This window comes from Lepidochelys olivacea, assembly GCF_965140295.1.
Source record: "Lepidochelys olivacea isolate rLepOli2 genome assembly, chromosome: 11".
NCBI lineage: Eukaryota > Metazoa > Chordata > Testudines > Cheloniidae > Lepidochelys > Lepidochelys olivacea.
The window spans coordinates 28,070,938-28,094,327 of NC_140421.1; the positions used below are offsets into that span (position 1 = coordinate 28,070,938).

The 23,390-nt window shown below is 39.3% G+C and overlaps 1 protein-coding gene across 1 annotated transcript in view; it reads right to left on the reverse strand.

Moving 5' to 3' along the window:
• NEB (nebulin) overlaps positions 1 to 23,390 on the reverse strand; it is a gene marked incomplete at its 5' end in the record, with an annotated part of 194,582 nt that overhangs the window by 79,563 nt on the left and 91,629 nt on the right. Inside the window, 21 exon segments of the mRNA XM_084642730.1 lie at positions 31 to 138; positions 767 to 871; positions 1,876 to 2,079; positions 2,766 to 3,077; positions 3,846 to 3,953; positions 5,372 to 5,476; positions 5,679 to 5,882; positions 7,162 to 7,473; positions 8,639 to 8,746; positions 8,916 to 9,020; positions 10,835 to 11,038; positions 12,248 to 12,559; positions 13,541 to 13,648; positions 14,303 to 14,407; positions 15,303 to 15,506; positions 16,580 to 16,891; positions 17,465 to 17,572; positions 19,549 to 19,653; positions 20,250 to 20,453; positions 22,020 to 22,331; positions 23,222 to 23,329. Coding sequence (XP_084498856.1) covers positions 31 to 138; positions 767 to 871; positions 1,876 to 2,079; positions 2,766 to 3,077; positions 3,846 to 3,953; positions 5,372 to 5,476; positions 5,679 to 5,882; positions 7,162 to 7,473; positions 8,639 to 8,746; positions 8,916 to 9,020; positions 10,835 to 11,038; positions 12,248 to 12,559; positions 13,541 to 13,648; positions 14,303 to 14,407; positions 15,303 to 15,506; positions 16,580 to 16,891; positions 17,465 to 17,572; positions 19,549 to 19,653; positions 20,250 to 20,453; positions 22,020 to 22,331; positions 23,222 to 23,329 — 3,753 coding nt within the window.

Sequence of the window (23,390 nt, forward strand, 5' to 3'; positions counted from 1 at the left end):
AAATAAAATAAATAAGATGTGAGGCTGTACCTCACTAGCAATGTCTCTAGAAGCCTTGGCATGTGTTATTTCAATGGCATCAGCTCTTAAGTCATAACCTTTTTCCTTGGCTTCTTCCCAGCTTAGTTGATACAGTTTCTGTGAATGAAGTGAATATGTGAACATACACATAGACAAATTATGAAAAATATTTACACTGACAGTAATCAATATAAATTTAGTTCAAATTACTCATAATGGAATATAAAATGTGTATACATGATCATAATCAGTATAGTTTTTAAATTTAAAAAATCCCCTTTAAAATCCAATCTGTTCCTCTATGTGGATCACTTTCACAGCTGCCTCTGAGGGAGCATAAGTTATGGTTACCGAAGGTTTACTTGTGCTAAAATACATTTACTGAGACACATTTGGTCCTAAGTGAAAAGAAAGAATCTATCCAAAGACTAAATCATTAAGACTAAGGCTTATAGATCAAGCCCAAAACTGATAAGAGCTTTTTAATCTCTGATGTTTCCCTTTTATATGGTAGGAAGTTACCTTCTTCCCAAAAGTTCTGATTCAGTTAATATGTGGTAATTTGGGTACAATGGCCGCAGCTTATTCATCAACATAACACGAATTATCTCTCACAAGTTAATTCATTTGGAAATTAGATATTTACTTTAGCTATTTATATATATAATGGAGCAGGTTTTGAGCTTTGAATACATTAGAATATACATGTCAGACCATGACCTGAGTTTTTACTTTAATATCTTACCTTACTGATGTTCACAGCATTGAGTCTGGACTGCAATATCTCGGGGGTATCAGAAGGAAGGGTAAACTGGGTCTTCTCTTTATCCCAAACCTCTCGATATAAAGCCTAAGGACAAAGCAATCACAGAGATATTTAGTACAATCTTGAGAAATTTATCTTTACTATTTCTGATATATATCTGATCTCATCTTGGACAATTGGTCCAGCTCCCACTGAATCCAATGGCAAAACTCCCACTGATCCAATGTAAACAGGACTAAACTATTTTTTTTTTACTGAAATTGAACAAAGAAATCAGGTCTAAATTAAGCCTTTTGGGATTCTGAATAATCTCCTTTTGTTTAATTCATTTCCCCCAAAAAATGTCCCTCTCAAAAGTTTTCCCTCATTCTCCAATTCACACTTGATTGGGAAGTAGATTCATCCACTCTTTTGTGTAGCTGTACTGTGAAGGACAAGACTAGCTATTCAGTTTTAAACTATATGTATTATGATTGGGTTTGATGGATTGCTTTTGGGAGGATCCTCTTCTAATTGAGGTGTTTGTTTTATTTAATGGGTTTAAATAAATAAACTTAGTCATTTTGTTCACAAGGGGAAGCACTGTAGTTATTTTAAAAATTCATTTTATACATATATACACCTTTTTATATTACTTATAAATATAACACTTTAAAGTGGAGAGACAGTTTTATGCAATAGAGAAACCATAAACTGCTCAATCCTCCTTCTTGAAGGTTTATTCCAGTTCACTTCCATATTAATAGAAAGACTCTCATTGACTTCAGTGAGGGAGAGATTTCACTCTAAATGCAGGGGGAGATAGTCAGAACAATGGTCTGGAACTGGAAGATTGTTTTAATAATTGTTTCATTATTTGCTTGAAATAAATACTGTGCAATGATTTGCATTCCTTATCAGTGACAGGGTTTCACATTACCTTGTTTATTCCTTGATCAGTAGTTACTGGGGAATGCCTCCTTCTAAAACCCTGAAAGTCCCTGGCAGCTTGAATTCTATATAAAACATACTGTTTCTTCTTTTTATTTTAAATAATAAAACACAATATGCACAGGGACCCTCAAGCACAAATGTAACACATTTCTTACACCACTCTGATTCAGAGCATTAGTCTTCGCCAGCACAATCTCTGGTGTGTCAACAATGCTGGTGAATTTCAATTCATCCGGTCGCGTTCGATACAATCTGTTATTCAGAAGCTCTTGGGCTTTCTTCACTCTATCCACATCTACTGAGCCATCTGGCATCCAGCCAATGCCTCGCAGCCATTCCAGGTCTGACTTGTACACATTCTACAAACAAACATAATTGTATTATTAATTATATATGGCTAGAATGTGAGTTTATTCTCAGTGCACCGCAAGGAGCTACTCTGCACTGCCCAAAGAGTGAACCACAACGGGAACTGACAGTCACATAGCAAAGCCAGGACTGTAATCAAGTAACCCTAACTCTTAGTCTCTTGAAAACACTCCCTGGTTTCTTACAAATGTATTTCATGAACATACCAAAAGTGGAAATAGATAAACTGGACTGGTAACGGATGCTGCATTAGCATCGTGATCCCTCTGTAGTGAAGAGTTCATTGATGACACATAATTGCTAAGGCACAAAAGAAATGCTTCAAAGAAAGCATACAAACCTTGTCAGTCTTCACACCACATTCCCCCACCTATAGGCACAAATTCAGTAGAAATGTACTAATGCATAAAAAAGCACAACAGCGTTAGCAACTGTTCGAGTATGTTAAAAGTAGCCACTGATAAGCACTGTGGGAATTAACAGCTAGGACCCACATTTGGAAAAAAAAATGAAAACAACCACTGAAGAGCTGCTGAAGGAAGGAGAAACTGCAGAAAGCGTTGAGGTGGGCAAATCCCCCATGATTATCGTCATGTCACCTTGATGTGCCTACAGAGCCTTATATCCCAACAGTTATTAATGTGGCATCCCCACTTGTATATACACTCCTACTTACATCACTCTGTAGCTCATAGGCCTTCCTTGCCTGGATCACATCATTCTGGTCTGGCAGACATGTCCACTGGTGCAAATACTGGCGGTAGTCAACGTCACTCGCTAATAATTGGCCTTCCTTGGCTGCATAGACAGAAACCATATCAACTGGTATGTTGATCTTAGCCTTCGAACTGTGATAAGCCTTCCTGTATTCTCTGTCATTCTGCATCTTCATTACATGTGCAGCCCATGCCAATTTGGGATCTTCCTTTGCAGTTCGGCATCCGATATAGTGGCCTTTCTGTTTCTCGTGGGTTTCCTTGTATTTGTACTAATAAACATAGAGAGGAAACATTAGCAGAAATAGTCATGAATTGACAGTCTACATGTTCTAAAGCAACAACTGTTTATGAGTGCCCAACTTGGGAACCCATAAAGGATTTTAAAGGGTACTGGATCAGCACTTCTGAAATTCAGGTCCACTGTACAGCGTCTCACGTTGGGCCCCCAAAACCTGACTCCCCAAATCACCAATAACTCTGGAAAATGTGGTCCATCTAACTTAACAGTTTAAAACCATGATAAAAGAAAATTATTTCAGAATTCCCTCACTAGTTACAATACACAGTTATTCCAATTGCTTGGTAACGTTTATAAGCACTGCTACATTTTAGATTTTAACAGAAATCTTGACAGCAGTAATGACAAAAATAACACCCTTGAATTATGTATTGGGAGCAGCAGAAATATAGTCTGTACCTCAATTACTGCAAATGTTTGGTGGATAAAACTTTACAGTGTATTGCAAAATAGCTCTCTGAACCCCTACTGAAACTACTTTGTTACAACAAATGCAAAATACAATCTTTTGTTATCAATAATATTTTACCAATAGCAAATTTTAAGTTCTACTAGAAAGAGAGCGTCAAGACAGGATTTAAAAAAATGCAAATATACAAGACAGCATGCTGTTCATATATGAATACACAACAGCTTTGAATTGAGCTTAGCTAGCTACACAGTTGTCTGCTGTGTTTGATATGAGGATGAATAGGCATGGCCTTTCATAGAAATGAAAGAGAAGGAACAGAGATCGTACCTCACTAGCAATGTCTCTGGAAGCCCTGGCATGTTTGATAGAAATGGCATCGGCTCTTAAGTCATAATCTTTCATCTTGGCATCTTCCCAGGCTTGCTGATAATGTTTCTGTAATCAAAATCAAAGACACAATTTTAGAATTCATTTTTCTCATAAATCATATTTTCATTTGATCCTTACAGTTTTGTGGGTTATCTAAATTATTCCTATCCCCTTAACTAATAATTACTACACACATATAATGATTAATTATGTAGGTCCCAAACCTGAACTCTGATCCACAGAGTCCTGTGCCTACCTGCAGCCCCATTGACTTCAATGAGACTATATGGGCAGAAGGATTCCCCCACACATAGCATATTGCAGGAATGTGGCTATAGATGCGGCATATCAGATCCATTCACACTGTGGGCCTGGTCCAAAGCCTTCTGAAGTAATGAAAGGTTCTCATTTTCTTCAATGGTCTTTGGATTATGCCTTGTATTAGTATCACAGAAAAGTCACTGGTCTATTATCTCATTAGAAGTTTTGCTGTATTTTTAATGGAAGCATCTCACACTCTTCCACTGAAACTGTTAAGGTTTAGGATGATCTTCTAAATTAATGCTATCAACATTAAAAGATGTAAAAAGTACTTTGAAACAATGAATTTCATGCAGCCATTAAAAAAAACAAATCAAGGAAGTTCAAAATGGAAACCATGTAAGAATAATGCTAGGTGTCCAAATGAAGCTAAAAGAAGCAAGAGTATTCAGGGAAACTTAATTGATATTTAAGGTGAAAGCCAGTGTTTGATGTGCTTTCATTCATCCAAAGCTAGCCAGTTTTTGTGTACCACGCATCCCAAGAACTTCATTGATATTTGCTGCATGGTATTTTGGCCTATAATATCTTGTTCAAACCCCAAACTTCCCAAAGGAAGTTGTCATAAAGAGGACAATTCAGGAAAGGGTATATATTAAACTTTAAAATGCCACAGTTTCATTACTTTCTTTTCTTATCAACACATTATATGTTTATCTAGACAGTCAATATGGTGATCTAGATGCTATGGCGATAGGCTCTATTTATGAATAACAAACAGACAGGCAACAAGTCCATGTTTTAGATCTTGGGTCAGAATCACTGCTGGCATAAGTGGGTGACACTCTATTGGCTTCAAAGAACAGAGAGAGAGAGAGAGAGAGAGAGAGAGAGAGAGAGAGAGAGAGAGAGAGAGAGAGAGAGAGAGAGAGATATATATATATATATATATATATATATATATGCTACTGACTCCAGATTAATTAATCTGGCCCATTGTGTTTCATGAACATTGGGCTCATTAACCATATTATGCTGCTTAAATGAACCACAATACTTCATCTACATTCTAAAATACAAAACAGTACAAAAAATAAAGATAGTAAATCTGTGCTTATGTCAGGAAGTTCATAATAAGTGTTCTGAAATGGGGCTGGCTAAAAATGATGCATGTGGCAATGTTCATTTCAATAACACTCCATATTTTTACTTGAAGATCTTACATTGCTGATGTTTAGAGCGTTGACTTTGGACTGCAGCATCTCAGGCGTGTCAGCAGGTAGGTTGACCTGTGTCTTCTCTTTATCCCAGGCTTCACGATAGAGAGGCTAATGAGAAAGTAAAGACCTCATTATTCAATTACAGTGTGAAAGATGCTGTTCTATGTTACTTTCAAAGTAACTGATCTCATGGTATAAACTATTATGTATGTTAGGGTTCTCATTTTATGAATTTTTAACACTAGTGAAGGATCCACAAAAATGTCAGCATGAATGCAGAAAACTTATGGTAACATAAAAGCCAGCTAACCTCACTGATCTGCTTAGAATTGATTTTAGCCAGGACAACTGGTAGTGGGTCAACAATGCTGGTGAATTTCAATGTGTCTGGCCGCTGACGGTATACTCTCTCATTCAGGAGCTCCTGGGCTTTCTTCACTCTATCCACATCCACAGAGCCATCTGGCATCCAGCCAATGCCTCGCAGCCATTCCAGGTCTGACTTGTACACATTCTACAAACAAACACATTAATAATATAATTACAGAAAAAATTTCAGATACAAAAACTAATCTGTTCCCTATGCATCCAACAAATAGAGCAGAATTAGGATGACATCCCCATCACCATACTTTTTTGGGCAACTGGTAAATTTGAATAAAGTTTTGCAATTCCAATTATCACCTCAACATTCAAACATGCGTACTTTACCTACAGTTGAACTTGGGCTCCCCCAGAGAGACTGGAATATTAGAATCTGGGCTTCTCCAAATTCTAGAGTGCTCTCAACTGAAGAGAAGCATCCATAGCTTTACAAGCATTTACCATTAATCCATTTGCACATGCGATTACTAATTGGCAAGTATAATCATGGGAAATGCATGCACAAATTAAGCTCAAAATTACAAAAGCACTTTGGCCTTAATCCTGTTAGTCCTAACACTGTGTGCAACAACAGGGAGCCTAAGCTTGTTGCATTTCAGTGCAAGTGGGAGCAAAGTCTGTGATTGGGAGCGAGCAAAGTTAAGCACTAGGAATAGACCTCTGCACTAAGTGGAACTCTCAAGCTACTTGTGCACCTTCTGCCTCACTCTCAAAAGCACACGGAAAAAATGGATCAGAATATGGCTAGAGAATGGGTGTGTTAAAGGAGACATCCATTACACAATACACTCTCAGGTCTTACTCTTCCTAATAGTCAGGACTAATTTGGCAGCTACATATCAGTCCATTTTTTAATACAGAATAGGGTTTCCCCAGAATTCTCACTCCTGCAGTGACACATAAAACGCTCTGCACTTGCAGTGTTTGAGGAAAAAAGCCTTTTGCATGCATGTTTGCACTCCTAACTTGCCTGGAAATCAACTAGAGCAGGTCAGGAATTTTCAATCAGAATGACTTTCTGATGGAAAATTCTCTTTTCACATACTCAAAAATTTCTGGGGGAAAAATTATATTTTGCTGGAAAATGACAGCTCCTTGGGTCCCAGCCTAGAAGGCTCTGGACAAATTTACTTTTTGCCTGAGGAGAGAAAGTGAAATTGACAAGAACCTACTAGGTAAGGCCAGCAAGCAGAAAAATTCTGTTTTGATTCTCTCCAAATGGTATTTTTCTTCAAATTCCTTCCTGTGAAAAATTTCACATTTGACTTTTCATCCTCATTTGGAGCAAAAAAAATTTGTTTGCAGGATCAGGTACATAATGGATACATTTTACTCTAAAATGTTTGAATAGATATTTGCACACACACACACATATAAAAGACTTTATTTTGCATTTGTTTTTTACTCACATCACTCTGCAGCTCATAGGCCTTCTTAGCTTGTATCACATCATTCTGGTCTGGCAGACATGTCCACTGGTGTAGGTAATGGCGGTAATCAACATCACTGACCAGTTCCTGACATTTCTTGGCCTGCACAATTCCCAGCATGTCCACTGGGCTAGTGTATTTGGTCTTTGATTTCTCAAAATATTTCTTGTACTCCCTGTCACTCTGGATCTTTGCTGCATGCATAGACCACATCATCTTTGGATCATCCTGGATGGTGCGGGCTCCCACATGGTGACCTCTCTGTTTCTCATATGCTTCTTTATATTTATACTATTAAAAACAGAAACAGAGTTCAGTTATGATTTACATATTCATGGAAAAGTGAATAATGGACCAGATCCTCAGATGCATAATTCAGTTTTGTTCTAACATAAGAACATAAGAATGACCTTACTGGGTCAGACCAAAGGTCCGTCCAGCCCAGTATCCTGTCTTCCAACAGTGGCCAATGCCAGGTGCCCCAGAGGGAGTGAACCTAACAGGTAATGATCAAGTGATCTCTCTCCTGCCATCCATTTCCACCCTCTGACAAACAGAGGCTAGGGACACCACCATTCCTTACCCATCCTGGCGAATAGCCATTAATGGACTTAACCTCCATTAATTTATCTAGTTCTCTTTTAAACCCTGTTATAGTCCTAACCTTCACAACCTCCTCAGGCAAGGTGTTCCAGAGGTTGACTGTGCACTGAGTGAAGAAGAACTTCCTTTTATTTGTTTTAAAAATGCTGCCAATTAATTTCATTCAGTGGCCCCTAGTTCACAACCTCCTCAGGCAAGGAGTTCCACAGGTTGACTGCATGAAGAAGAACTTCCTTTCATGTGTTTTAAACCTGCTGCCCATTAATTTCATTTGGTGGCCGCTAGTTCTTATATTAACGTCAAAGCAGCTAGGCCAATTTATATCAGCTGAGGACATGGCCTACTTAATTTGAGGCAAATCTGATACAAAATGAATACAAATTACCACATAATTGTAAAGATAGCAAAATAATCTTCAGTGATCAGTACTTTTTACTGTCTCAGTTTAATAATAATATTAGAATAAAAATCATTTCTTGTAGGCAAATATCTTGATTCAGAGCTTGAAATCTCTAATTTCCCCTCGCTCCCTGAATATCAGTAATATCATGTGATGTGTTAATATTTTATAATATATATTTCTAGGTTGGTTTGTTTAATGTCAATAGTTTTAATGTTACACTCTCTTCAGTGTGATGTTGGATATTTTTCTGCACTAATCTGTTTCTATGATGTTTATTTTTTAAACCAGAATTTGATATACTTTTATTTTTTAATGATTTATTATTCTATTCCTATGTTTTGTCACTTAAAAGAATGCATATTTTTATTATTTCACAAGTTTACTAAAAACAAAATGAGAAAAACCCTTAATATAAAGTTAAAATGATAGATTAGCAGAAGAAGCACATACATCACTAGCAATATCTCTTGATGCCTTTGCACTTCGAATTGGAATTGCATCAGCTCTTATATCATAATCCCTCATCTTGGATTCTTCCCAACCTTGTGTGTAAAGTTTCTACAGAGAGGAAGACAAAATATTTGAGATGAAAATACAGTATTATACCAATTGTTTCTTAGAGAGAAAATGAAACCATACATTCAAATAGGTTCTTTAAAAGTGAAATGAATGCTTACTTAATTTCTGATTTTGTATTTGTTTGGTATGTTTTTTTAAATAGTCTTACCTGGCTAACATTAGCTGAATTGGCTTTTGCCAACATAATGGCTGGAGTGTCTGGCATGACGTGAATTGTGGTTTTGTCAGCATTCCAGGCTTCTGTGTATAAACGCTGTGGAAGGGGGGAAAACAATTTAAAAAAAGATTTTAATGAAACATTTAAATAAACACAGTTTTTGCAAGTGGAAGGATTTCATACTTTAAATCTACAGTGTTTTCAAAGAAAAACTAAATTGGGCTTATAGGTGAATTTACTCCCATGTGTCTAGATATCAAATAATTTTATCTGCTAGTTTTTATAGCCTAAGTATGGGTGTACTATACATTTAGCACAATTAGCCTACAGCTTATCTAATGTCCATTCAAGCCAATGGAAAGACTCCCATTGATTATGGTGAGATTTGGTTCAGGTCCCTGATAAATACAATTGTGGAGCTTGGGCTGACACTCAAAGAAAGCTAAAGATACATAATAGATACGCATTGCCCACTGTGCCCAAAGAATTCTGCACACCTTGAGAAAAATACAGTAAAACGGAAAGCAACAATTAGCAAAAGTCGACAAAACCAAAGCCTTGAACCAGAACATGGCATATATATAGCCAACGTCTGAACACATACCTACAAAACTAAGACCCACCCATTGAAAACACCCTAATACGTCATTGGGGACAGTTTGAGCAAATCTTTAATACTCTTGATACTTTGTGATCTCCAACTGCAAAACCCAACTAGGTGACTTTCTTCTCCTCATTGTGCCCCAACCTGCTCTGCCATGTTAATTGGCTGATTCAGTATTGCTGGGAGGTTCTAGTGGGAGAAGGATATCCAGGACTCTCTGGGATATATTTTTCGGGAGAAGGAGGAAGAGATAATTTGTGATGTTAGTTACCCTACCCAGGCTACTATAAATGGGAGGCAGCCTTATTCCCTAGGGGACACAAGCTCTTACCTCTGAGCTCTCAGTTGTCATACAGGAGCTGATGCTCCAGTCTGCACCATGCAGCTCAATACCATACGTAACAGATGTCTCCCTATTCTATACAGGTTCGTATGCCATGCTCATCACTGTAGTATTTGAGTGTCTTCCAGTAATGCATTCAGCAATGTATTGCCTAGCATTGCACCTTGTCCCAGAGGGGTGTGCCCCATGTCCCTTATTTGGGGACACCACATCTGCACATTTTGCAGCATTGTCTGAAATGGTTCTGCAACCTGCAAACAGCCTCAGCCTTGCTTAGTAGGTCACTTTCCATAAAGGAGTTCTGGCACACACTGAGTTGAGAGTTTTTAAAAATAAAAAACCCTTTACAGTGCAGCCAATCTGGTACTGGTGTGGAGAAGAAGGAATAGAAATTCACCAACAATTTTATTTCTGTTTTTAGTCAACATTTGATTATGGTGCAATTTTTCTGACCAGCTCTGTTAGGCAGCCAGTGCTGTTGGGGTAGAGTGCTCAAATCCCAGTGCAGAGGCCTTGCACACAGTCCTAGGCACCACTTAACCCCCGGATTAAGACTATAACACATGCAGCATAAGGTGTGTAGAGTGTCACATATGGAACCTAGGCTCTGGAGTGAACATCCTCCTCTGTGAGAAACAACACTTCATCAGCAGGCCTCTGTGTTCTGTATTAACTGCAATTTCCAAATGATTTAAAATATAGCTGCACACAGAATGTATTAAACAAATCCAGTCTGGAGGAGAAAAAACAAAGAGATCCTACATCTGAAAGAAAAGGGGCCAACCTTCTTACCAAGTGGAAAGGATCTAAAGGACTCTTGGTAACCACAGCTACCTAACAGCAGCTGCTGTCTGACATTTTGCTTCTTTGGGAACACTTACCTCTTTCAACCAAAGTGCATTGCCCATTCCATGAACCAACCTCAGAGTCAGTAACACCTGTGAATTTTTCTGGGAGACTCACCTTGTTCATTGTCTCAGCATTTTGCTTTGCCAAAACCAACTCCAGCGAATCTGTCACACTGGTAAATTTCATTTGGTCTGCGGGCTGGCGATACTGCTTTTCACTCAGGATTTCTCCAGCTCTCTTCACCTTCTCAACATCTATGGAACCAATGGGGACCCAGCCTGTACCCTTCAGCCATTCCAGGTCTGATTTGTAAACAGCCTAAAATTTAATTAATGTTTAATCAGTCATTTGGAGGAACAATCAAATGAATATATGAATAAATGCAACTGATTTATACACTACTCACTTCATGTAACATTATCTATTACTACAAAATGGTCATTTAATTCTGACTCATTTCTTCCAAGGTAGATAAAATAATTATTACACAGCACAATGAATGGGAAAATGGAAGGACTCCACAGACTCATTATTAGGGCACCTTTGACAGATCAAAGATCAAGAAAACAGCAAGGATTTGGTGGCAAAGGATCGGTAACAGGATATGGAACATTTCACAAGCCAGTAGGGGCAGAAGCAGCCAAAGCAGGGACTACTGCACTGAGGAAGAAGGGGAGAAAATGGGGCCCAGCTGAGGCCACCCTTCCCCTGGACCCAGAACTGCACAGGGGAGACACCCCTCCATTCTGGAGGTACTAGAACCCAGATGGTGCCTACCTTAACTTCCCCTTCATTCCCCACATCAGGGAGCTGCAGAGAGGCAACAGACAGAGGTTCCAGCTGGTAGGGGCTGAGGCAGCCAAAGCAGGGATCTTTGGACTTCTGGACATTTGGAAAACTTTCCACAGTTTTGACTAGACTTTCTCTGGCCTTTGTTGATTGGTGTTTGCTCCAACCCTCTCCTTCTACCGCCCAGTCTCTTCACCTGAGCTTCATTCCATTCCTACTCCCTCTTACCATCTTCTCACCTGCCCTATCCCCCTGAGCATTTCCCCTTCCCTGTTCTTTTGATTTAGCTGATTCCCTCCTAAGTAACTCCTAACCCCAGAAAAAATCATGGAATTAACATGACATTTGCCGCCATCTCATTGTTTACTCTGCTTGTGTGTTCTACCCCTTCCCCTACCCTGTGTCTGTGTCGTCCTTTTAGATTGCAAGCTCTTCAGGTCAGGGACGTCTGCTACTCTCTGTTTGTACAGCACCTAGCACAACAGGGCTCCACTCTTGGTTGGCTCTTAGGCACTACCATTGTAAGGATGTTAAATAGACATCTGTGTGCAGTAGGATGACCAGATGTCCCGATTTTATAGGAACAGTCCTGATATTTGGGGCTTTTTCTTAAATAAGCTCCTATTACCACCCACCCCCATCCCGATTTTTCACACTTGCTATATGGTCACCCTAGTGTGCAGGCATGTCAGGGTAAAATTGGGCCTGTTGCATGTATTACACATGTTGTGCACTCACATCACTCTGCAGCTCATAGGCCTTCTTAGCTTGGATCACATCATTCTGGTCTGGCAGACATGTCCACTGGTGCAGGTAATGGCGGTAATCAACATCGCTGACCAGTTCCTGACATTTCTTGGCCTGCACAATTCCCAGCATGTCCACTGGGCTAGTGTATTTGGTCTTTGATTTCTCAAAATATTTCTTGTACTCCCTGTCACTCTGGATCTTGGCTGCATGCATAGACCACATCATCTTGGGATCATCCTGGATGGTGCGGGCTCCCACATGGTGGCCAAGCTGCTTGCGATACCCTTCTTTGTATTTGTACTAAAATAAAATATATTTATATTCACTGTGACAGTTTTCAACTCGGAAACAATGTACCCAACTTAACTAGAATATGCATACCCTCAGACTGGAAAAAAATGTATTAGACTTTCTTTAATATGCTATTTTATTCATTTCGTTCAAAAGAAGAGAAAAATAAGTTAAGGTATTCTATCTTGCTATCTCCATAAACACATTACTACTAAATTTGCATACCTTATCGCTTACAACCATGTACTTAATATCTTGTTTGTGGTCTCACATCCTTTTAATTTTTTAGGATGTATGATAAAATTCTTAAGGAAAGAACACAACGTCTGCTGACAAATTAACATCAACTGGCACATTTATCTTCTATTTAATTAGTGATGCCAAGGACAAAACCAACCTGGAGAGTGAACTACCTTCTAACCCCTACTGGTGTTGCCCTAGGTGAGCAGTGAGGCACACTGGCAGAGTAGTGAAAGGGAGACTTTATTGTCATTGCTTATGCCATATCTGTTCCATGGATGAGTCATCTTCAATCACATGGGCTTTCAATACAACAACTTTTCATCAGCACTAAAATCTTCTCATGGCAGAAAAAGGGGATTGTTTAGGACTGTTAATATTATTTATTATTTTTTCTGAAGCATTTAATTCTTCTCTCAAAAAGTAGTAAATAGGTACCTTATATAATCTCACTATGTGCCTGATCCAACACTCATTGTACTCAATGGAAATATTTCAATGGGCATAGGACTAGGCTTTATATTATTTATTTTATCACTGCAATGTATTTGTCTAAGGCCTCTATCACTGTAGATCTTGATATGGTCCTTTATTTTCAGATGCAAGAAGCATGCACTATAATTATTGGATAGTAATAGAATCTATTGTACAATTTAAAAGCATTTACATAGAAAAATTATAGAGTACAAATTCTGAACTCTTTTCCATAAGAAACATGTCCCTGTAGATATAACAAAAAAGGTTACTTACTTCACTGGCAATATTTCTGGATGCCTTGGCAGCCTGAATTGGAATGGCATCAACACGTAAGTCATAACCTCTCTTTTTCAATTCCTCCAAGGCTAATTTGTACAATTTCTATGAGAAAGGAAACCATTTATATTTTTATCTCATTAACCAGGCACTTTATGCACCTCCCTTGTAGTTAAGCATGTTACACATGTATATAACAAAACCCATTAAGTCACTAGAAAACATGATTAATATTCAAAATGGGAAAACCTGATTTAAATATGACCCATAGCTACCTGCCCTAGGTAGTAGGAAAATGCACATTTCCAACATTTTATTGTATAAATCTGGCAGCAGTAAGGGAGTGGAAAGCAGGGATGGTGGGAATCTACCTGAAGACCAAGAAATGAGGTGAAAGGTTTCCAAGATGCGAAGTTTTGCACTGTTGCAAATTCTCATTATTTCCTGAAAAACATTTTTTCACAAGGACACTGACAAAACGAAAGAGGGGAGTTTCCCAGTGTGCTATTTACATATGTCAAGAGTTTACCACAGGATAAGCTCCTAGTTTAATGCTGATACTACTTTTGAAAATCAAAAGTCAGACACCAAGAAGATAATTTAAATTATAGCAAAAATCTGTCTTAACTAACATTACTGGCCACACGTGGCACTATACAGATGTGCAGCATTATCGTATTCATTGAAAAGCCAGACATAACAAAATTGTACTGTCCAGAGCTCATTATTTCATCCTTTCAGTTTTTTACTTTTACCCACCTCACTGCAGTTTATTTGGTTGAGTTTTGCGAGCATGATATCTGGAGTGTCAGGCATGACATGAATTGTAGTTTTGTCTTTGTCCCATGCTTCAGTGTATAAGCGCTAAGAATGAAGACAGGAAGAGACTATTGTTATTATTTCTGAATAGAAATGAAAGGTAATTCAGTAATAACCTACAGTAACTATCTATCAAACCTTGCCATTATTACTCTGGCAAAACTGTTATACACAAAGGGAATTTATCTGAGGAGAAAAGGAGGACTTGTGGCACCTTAGAGACTAACCAATTTATTAGAGCATAAGCTTTCGTGAGCTACAGCTCACTTCCTCAGCATCTGAGGAAGTGAGCTGTAGCTCACGAAAGCTTATGCTCTAATAAATTGGTTAGTCTCTAAGGTGCCACAAGTCCTCCTTTTCTTTTTGCGAATACAGACTAACACGGCTGCTACTCTGAAACCTATCTGAGGAGAGCGGCTCATATTTGGCTCCACATTTAGAAATTGATTACATCAGTTTACAACAATAAAAAGGCTGAGGCAAACCTAAGGTGTCTGATGAGCTATTGCAGCTGACTACACACATATGCCCAAGAAAAAGCTCACTGTAATATCCTGAATAATCTTAGTAACTTGATTCTTGCTTTACATGTCCTCCTTTGTACTTAATAAGATAGGTCCTACATACTGCTTTGCAAACATACTGTTTTATCTCAGGACATCAACATTACTTTGAATCATGTAGGAGTCGGCAGCGCATCCGTACAAGGACACAAGTGTCTGTGGTAAAAATGTTGAGGTCCGTGGTAATATTTCAAGAAACGTTGAATGACTGAATGACATAACCCCCGCCCGCCCCCAATGTCTGTCACTATGTACTGTAATTTTGTCAAGTGTCCATCGCGCAACATAGTGGTGCTGATCCCTAAGTATTCCTAATTTTCTGTCTTTAATCATGAGTAGCACAGCACAGATGTATTACTTATCAAATCATTACTCACCTTATTCATTGTCTCTGCATTATTCTTGGCCAAGACCATTTCTAGAGAATCTGTCACACTAGTAAATTTGAATGTGTCAGGAGGCTGACGGTATATTTTATCACTTAAGATCTCTCCAGCTTTCTTGGCTTTTTCAACATCCAGGGAACCAACTGGAACCCAACCAATGCCTCTCAGCCATTGGAGATCTGACTTGTAGTAATTCTGTTAACAAAATAAATACAAAAGAAATTCCTTAGTTCACTTTTCCACATTATCATCCCGGTACATTTTATCTAAATTTTATAACTACTGAACAACTAGCTAGCTGTGACTAAAACATACAGCAAATGAAAAGGGAAAACAAATTAAAAGCTATAATATAGTAAAACCTAGATTTTGGCTAGAATTCAGGGGTGAAATACTGGTCCACTGCATAAATGGCAAAACTACCATTTTATCCAAAGAATGCATCATTGAAAAGCAATATCATACAGAAGAGCCATCTTTAGAATTCATCTCAAGTCTTTCTTTCTCAGGTTGACCTCCAAGACCCAAACAATGCTATCTAGCTACTCTAGTTGATTTTTATCAACATCCTTTTTGTACATCTATGCTTTCATCTTTTTACATACACCCCTCCTGGTCTCTGCTCTCCACTCCAGCTACATTCCACAATACGCTTTTTGGCTCCAGACATTGCATCTTCCTCAATGCCACCCTTGCACAACCTGCCATTTACTACATATCATGCATATTTCTTTGACTCAGGCTCCTCTCCAGTTACAACATGGTTGTTCTGACATTGCTTATTGTGGTTCACAATTTTAGCCCTAGTGATAGTAATGAAATGCATGGAGCTTGGCAATGCTGCTTTGCAAGACTGTATGAACATTTCCTTTGACATATTAATCCATATAGGTGCATTTTTACCTATTCCTCATTTCACTTCAAGGTCCAGGTTCAAATAAATCCAAAATCTCAAAGTAGTGAACCTTAGTTAAAAATCACTGCATTTCACCTGGACTAAAACCATGAGTAACTAACAATTTCTCATAATTTCAATCATAAATGGGGACAAATGTGCTTAAACGGGTCTTAAATTTGAACTAATTAAGAAGTCTTTTAATGGATTTAATCTGAGTTTCCATTTGTAACAAAACCTGTTACAATACTAGAACTGGTGTTTTATTGAGAACACTTGGCTCTACTGTTATCAGTATGTGAAATCATTTTTCATCTAAGGTACAGTATCAAATACAGTCATCTTCTGGAACTGAAACAGAAAAGGTACTTACATCACTCTGTAGCTCATAGGCCTTTCTAGCATGAATGACATCATTCTGGTCTGGCAGACACGTCCACTGGTGAAGAGGATGTCTATAATCAACGTCACTGACCAGTTCCTGACATTTCTTTGCCAGCACAATCCCCAGCATATCCACTGGACTATTATACTTGGTCTTCCATTTCTCAAAATCTTTCTTATACTCCCTGTCACTCTGGATTTTGGCAACATGCATAGACCATACCATCTTGGGATCATCCTGGATGGTGCGGGCTCCCACATGATGGCCTAGCTGCTTGCGATATCCTTCTTTGTATTTGTACTGAAGGAAAAAGCAAAATATAATGTTCCTTTAATCAATAATATTGTGACTATTAATTTTAAATAGTTCTAACAAGAAACTCTCCAAAAATTATTTATAAATTATAGCTATCATGATGCTTTCAAGGTATTTTATCGCGGTAGTGTCATGGCTTTGCATTCTAGGCAACTGAATTGTGAATTAGAACTTTAAATGGGATAGACATTCTGGGATATAAAGAATTATTAAACTTTCTTTTTGTAATGTTAAAGAGAAATAATTGTGATATGCATGTACTATGAGTTTTTTTAACAATTAAAGATTTAATTAATGAAGTAGGTCTTTTTTTTTTGCCTAAAATTATGTACAACAGACCTTTATCTATGCCATGCACGTGAAGTTGAATCTCTTAGTGTTTTAATTATTATTTTTATTTTCAATTTAAATGTTTAAATATATGCACCACAGCTTTACAACATATAAACCACATCTTCATTGTTTAATCAAACCTCCTGTTGCAGAATTTACATATGGAATTTACAGAAAGCAAAGGTTCCTTGTAAGTATGTAGAGAAATAAAGAGCAGTTTCTTACATCACTGGCAATATCTCTGGATGCTTTGGCAGTCTTGATGGGAATAGCATCAATTCGCAAGTCACAGCCTCTCTTCTTTGCCTCTTCCATGGCAAGTTTATATAGACTCTATGAAAAGAACTAAACAGAGTTAAATTCTCATAGCTGGACTATGCATGTTGCCTTCTCTGCAAAACAGTCAGCTCAGAAAGACAACAACTAGAAGAATTATCATACAATCGATTCAGATCTAACAATCTAATTTTCTTAACTGAAAAAGCCAGATCATCATCTGGTGTAAATTCAGATCAGCTGAGGATCTGGGCCAAAGAGTCTAGCTAATGGTTGTACTATTTGTCTATCTTCTTCTTTAACTGATGTAGAATAGAATACAATTTTACAGATCACACTTGTAGTGTCAACGCCTCCACTGTAAATGGATCAAATCTTACTTTCCAAAGCAACTGCTTATTGATGCTTATATATTTGCCCCTTACTTACACTGATCAGAAGCACTTTAGGTCTTAAGAATCAAGTTAGAAATGATTTGTTTGATATTTTCAAATATAGGATGAATTTCACAACTTTTTAGCACTAGTACCTTTAACAGGAGGAGCCTCAGCAATTCACTGGAGAACCCATTTGTGGACCTTAGCTCATACTGATGATCACTGAACAAGAGATTTATCTCTTTGAAGTCAGTGGGACTCTTCTCATTTGCTCCAACCCCTCAGACAGAGACAAACACCTACAAGAACTCTATCAAGCATTCTCACAACTACAGTACCCACCTGCTGAAGTGAAGAAACAGATTGACAGACCCAGAAGAGTACCCAGAGGTCACCTACTACAGGACAGGCCCAACAAAGAAAGTAACAGAACGCCACTAGCCGTCACCTTCAGCCTCCAACTAAAACCTCTCCAGCGCATCATCAAGAATCTACAGCCTATCCTGAAGGAGGATCCCTCACTCTCACAGATCTTGGGAGATAGGCCAGTCCTTGCTTACAGACAGCCCCACAACCTGAAGCAAATACTCATCAGCAACCACACACCACACAACAAAAACACTAACCCAGGAACCTATCCTTACAACAAAGCCCATTGCCTACTCTGTCCACATATCTATTCAAGGGACACCATCATAGGACCTAATCACATCAGCCACACTATCAGAGGCTTATTCACCTGCACATCTACCAATGTGATACATGCCATCATGTGCCAGCAATGCCCCTCTGCCATGTACATTGGCCAAACTGGACAGTTTCTACGTAAAAGAATAAATGGACACAAATCAGATGTCAAGAATTATAACATTCAAAAACCAGTCAGAGAACACTTCAAACCTCCCTGGACACTCAATTACAGACCTAAAAGTCGCCATTATTCGACAAAAAAACTTCAAAAACAGACTCCAACGAGAAACTGCAGAACTGGAATTAATTTCAAACTGGACATCATTAAATTAGGCTTGAATAAAGACTGGGAGTGAATAAGTCATTACGCAAACGAAAAACTATTTCCCCATGCTACTTTTCCCCCTACTGTTTCCAACACCTGTTTGTCAACTGTTTGAAATGGGCCATCCTGATTATCACTACAAAACTTTTTTTCTCCTGCTGATAATAGCCCACCTTACTCGATTACTCTCGTTAGAGTTGGTATGGTAACCCCCATTTTTTCATGGTCTCTGTATGTAATATCTTCCTACTGTATTTTCCACTGCATGCATCTGATGAAGTGGGCTTTAGCCCACGAAAGCTTATGCTCAAATAAATTTGTTAGTCTCTAAGGTGCCACAAATACTCCTCGTTCTTTTTGCTGATACAGACTAACACGGCTACCACTCTGAAACTTCTCAAAAGAGTGCTCACCATCATGAATAAAGGTTCCACAATCAAGCCAGAAGACTACTATGCTGGAATATGGAAAACATTTTGATGTTCACTTTTTGGCAGGTAAATGTTATGGGATAAGTCAGGAAACTTAGTGTAAATATTTATTTCAAGTTTGTTAAGATATATTTTGGCCAAGCCAATGACACAGCATGATTCCACTTAGATTATTAATACACTCATGACAGAAACTGTGCTTTTGCTTACCTGGCTGTAGTTGAGCTTGTTCTGTCTTGCCAATGTAATCTCTGGTGTGTCAGGCATCATGTGGATTTGAGACTTGTCTTTATCCCAGGCTTCAGTGTATAAACGCTGCAAATGAAATAACAAATGTTAAACCAACAGCAATAAACAAGATAATGATCAACATATGAAGACCTCATAAAACATAATAAAGTATTTTAATAACATTACTTCAAGTACCGCCTAAAAATCATATAATGTCTACATTTACACTAACCTCTTTCCAGGTCAAGATTCTGAAAGGGCTTCGATTTCAAAAACATGTGTCTAAGTTGCAAGATTTCCACTGGAAAAGACTCCTGCTCTTGCTTATTTTGCACACCCTCTGGGCATAGGGACTAATGAAAATATCAGTAAAGTCAATTGAAAGACTCACACTGACATTAATGGGCTTTGAATCAGGTCCACAAAGTGTAGGCAAGCACTGAGGCCCTGAATACTATGACAAATTATTTTAATGTATGGACATTTTCAGAGACAACTCGTTCCCAGCTATTTTACAAATTGCTACATGTGTCTGGAATTATAGCTAATTGATCATTATAGCCTGGGTCTAATACATATTTGGTAATGTAATTTGGGTCTAATACATATAATTACAAATGTAATTTGTTATCTTTAACGGTTTGCAGCACTAGTACCTTTCTCAGAAAGCTAGGACTCACCTTATTCATTGCTTCTGCATTATGCTTGGCCAAGACCATTTCCAAAGAATCCGTTACACTAGTAAATTTTAATTTGTCTGGTGGCTGACGATATATATTGTCACTAAGGATCTGTCCAGCTTTCTTGGCTTTTTCAACATCCAGGGAACCAACTGGGACCCAACCGATGCCTCTCAACCATTGAAGATCTGACTTGTAGCAATTCTATTAACCGTAAATACAAAGGTAACTATTTAGTTAACGTATTCAGCTAAACATCCCAGTACATCTCATGCAGGGACTGTTCAAGCCCTGTGCACTGAAAAAAACCCCTCCTCCCTCTCTGCACTGGCTCTTAGCCAGCCAGTTACGATCCTTCCCCTCACCTTAGACGTATATTGTCTCCCCATCTTCCTCGGGTATCCTCCATCCTACCATGTGTCAGGAAAAGGCTGAGCGAAAATATGTGCTTTTCACTTGGAGTCTTGCATCAATAAAGCCATGAATTTCAGAGTTGAGGGACTTCCACTAAGAACACCCTGACTCAGACATCCAAATTTACAGCTGTGAGCTCAGATGCCTTAGGTGAGCTGGAAGGACGAAACCTTCCCACAAGTTTCATTAAGAAGCCACTCCATAGATACTACTGTGGGCATGGCTCACTTTGATTCCCCCCTCAAGTGGGTTTAAAGATCCAATCATTCAGCATAATTCATACACCCACTGGCAGTGACCCCGACTTTATACAGCCACAGAGAAAATAATCATGGAACAGCACTTTGTGATGGGGACCAGGTGTGGCGTTCCCTTTCAGAGCTTCTCTTTAGCCTGTCTCACTGCACAATAGAACTATTGAACCACCATTCCAGAGGTTTCAGGTCCTCTACACCCACCAAAAGGGAACGATATAATGCTGAAAGCATAATTTACTATGCAACTGTGATCACTGATACATAAGGCTCTGTGTTTGCCACAGAGGTCATGGATTCTGTGACTTTCCGTGACCTCTGTGACTTCTGCAGCAGCCCCGTGAGCCACCTGAGCAGCTCGGGCAGTCCCCGGGTCAGTTGCACTGGCTGCTGCTGGGGCAGTCGCAGGGCCCTCCAGCAGCAGGAGTTTGGGGGGGAGGGGCTCAGGGCTTGGGGCCGCTGCTTACCTTGGGGCAGGTGGAGTCTTCTCCCTCAGCTCCCCTAGCTCCACAGGCTGCCTCTGCCGGCAGCCAGGCACTGTCCCCGCAGCTCCCATTGGTCATGGTTCCCAGCCAATGGGAGCTGCAGAACCGGGGTTTTGGGTGGAGCAGAAGCAGTATGTGGAGCTCTAAGGAGCTGGGGCTGTCCAAGCCCCACCCCCCACAATCCCCCCCACCAGACTGCGACTCCCCCCACCCCTCAGCACCTGTGCCCCCCTCCCCACCACCCCCAGGCTGCAACTCACTCCCTGAGCACCTGCAGCCCCCTCCCCAGCATCCGCGGTGCTTCCCCAGGCTGCAACCCCTCCCCAGTAACTGCAGTGCCCCCCCCAGGGCCACGACTACCCCCAAGCACCCATGCCCCCTCCCCAGCACCCACAGCAGTTCCCCAGTCTGCGCCCCCCTCCCCAGCACCTGTGGTGCCCCCGGAGTCTCCCACCCCCAGTTTTAGTCAGCGGTATTTTAGTAAAAGTCATGGACAGGTCATGGGCAGTAAACAAAAATTCATGGTCCCTGACCTGTCCATGACTTTTACTAAAAATACCTGTGACTAAAACGTAGCCTTACTGATATACCTAGGAGCTCTCATATTCAGTACTCACATCACTCTGTAGCTCATAGGCCTTTCTAGCATGGATGACATCATTCTGGTCTGGCAGACATGTCCACTGGTGAAGAGGATGTCTGTAATCAATGTCACTGACCAGTTCCTGACATTTCTTGGCCAGCACAACTCCCAGCATATCCACTGGGCTATTATACTTGGTCTTCCATTTCTCAAAATCTTTCTTGTACTCCCTGTCACTCTGGATCTTGGCTACATGCATAGACCACATCATCTTGGGATCATCCTGGATGGTGCGGGCTCCCACATGATGGCCTAGCTGCTTGCGATATCCTTCTTTGTATTTGTACTGTAGGCAAAAAAATAAAGTTCAACAAATTTCAGGTTTCTTGTTAAGAAAATATCCCATAGGAATTTTCCGGCGTCTTCATGGTTAGTGGAGAGTTTGGACGCTTTTATGTGAACATGTGTCACTTCATAAAGTATTATTTCTGAGTGCTAAACCATTCATATGACACCTAGAACTTAGGAAAAAGCTTAGACACAGGAGTCCCTTAAATATGTAAGTAATATTGTTACTATGCCAGGACCCCGTACACCGTTTGCCTGAAACCCAATACATTCACTTTCAACATACTACAATATAAGATTATCTTAACAGGCTCTGAGAGGAATAAGTTCTCCCTGTGACCGTGGATAGCGACTGTTCGTGGTCACAGCTATCTCAAAAGTCTCAACTAGCATTTAGCCTAAAATGCAGACCAAAGTGGTTAACTCCATTGTATGAAATCTGCTCATTAACGAGGCCAAACACATTTGTTTTCAAATGCCAGTTTCAATTGAATGAGTATGTTACCAGGAAAAGATCAGCGAGGCAGTGCTGGTAGATAACACCTAAACAGAAAGATTAATTCACCTAAAAATATTTACTAGCAGTTATTATTAAATAAGAGACATTAGTTTGAATTAAAACTGGACAGGATAACTTCATTTGTCACATCCCTCAAACCAGCAAACAGAGATCCTCAAATAGACAACAGACACTGGGAATGTAATCCTGCCACAGATAAAGTAAGGACAGGCCTACAGGAACTATACAGAAGATTTTATTCCAGGCGTACTCCTATTTATTTTTCAGAAAGAGCTTTGCCTGATTGTGTTGATGGAGCACGCCTTTAACTGCTCACTATGAACTTGAGACCTTTGAAAGTGTGAGGAGAAGGGTCTGAGTTTACTTACCTCACTTGCAATATCTCGGGAGGCTTTAGCTGCCCTGATTGGAATGGCATCTACCCGTAGGTCATAGCCTTTCTTCTTGTCCTCTTCCATTGCAAGTCTGTACAGTTTCTAAAAAAATAAAAAATATTCATTACATTTCAGAAATAATGCATTTCCCTTTCATCTAAGT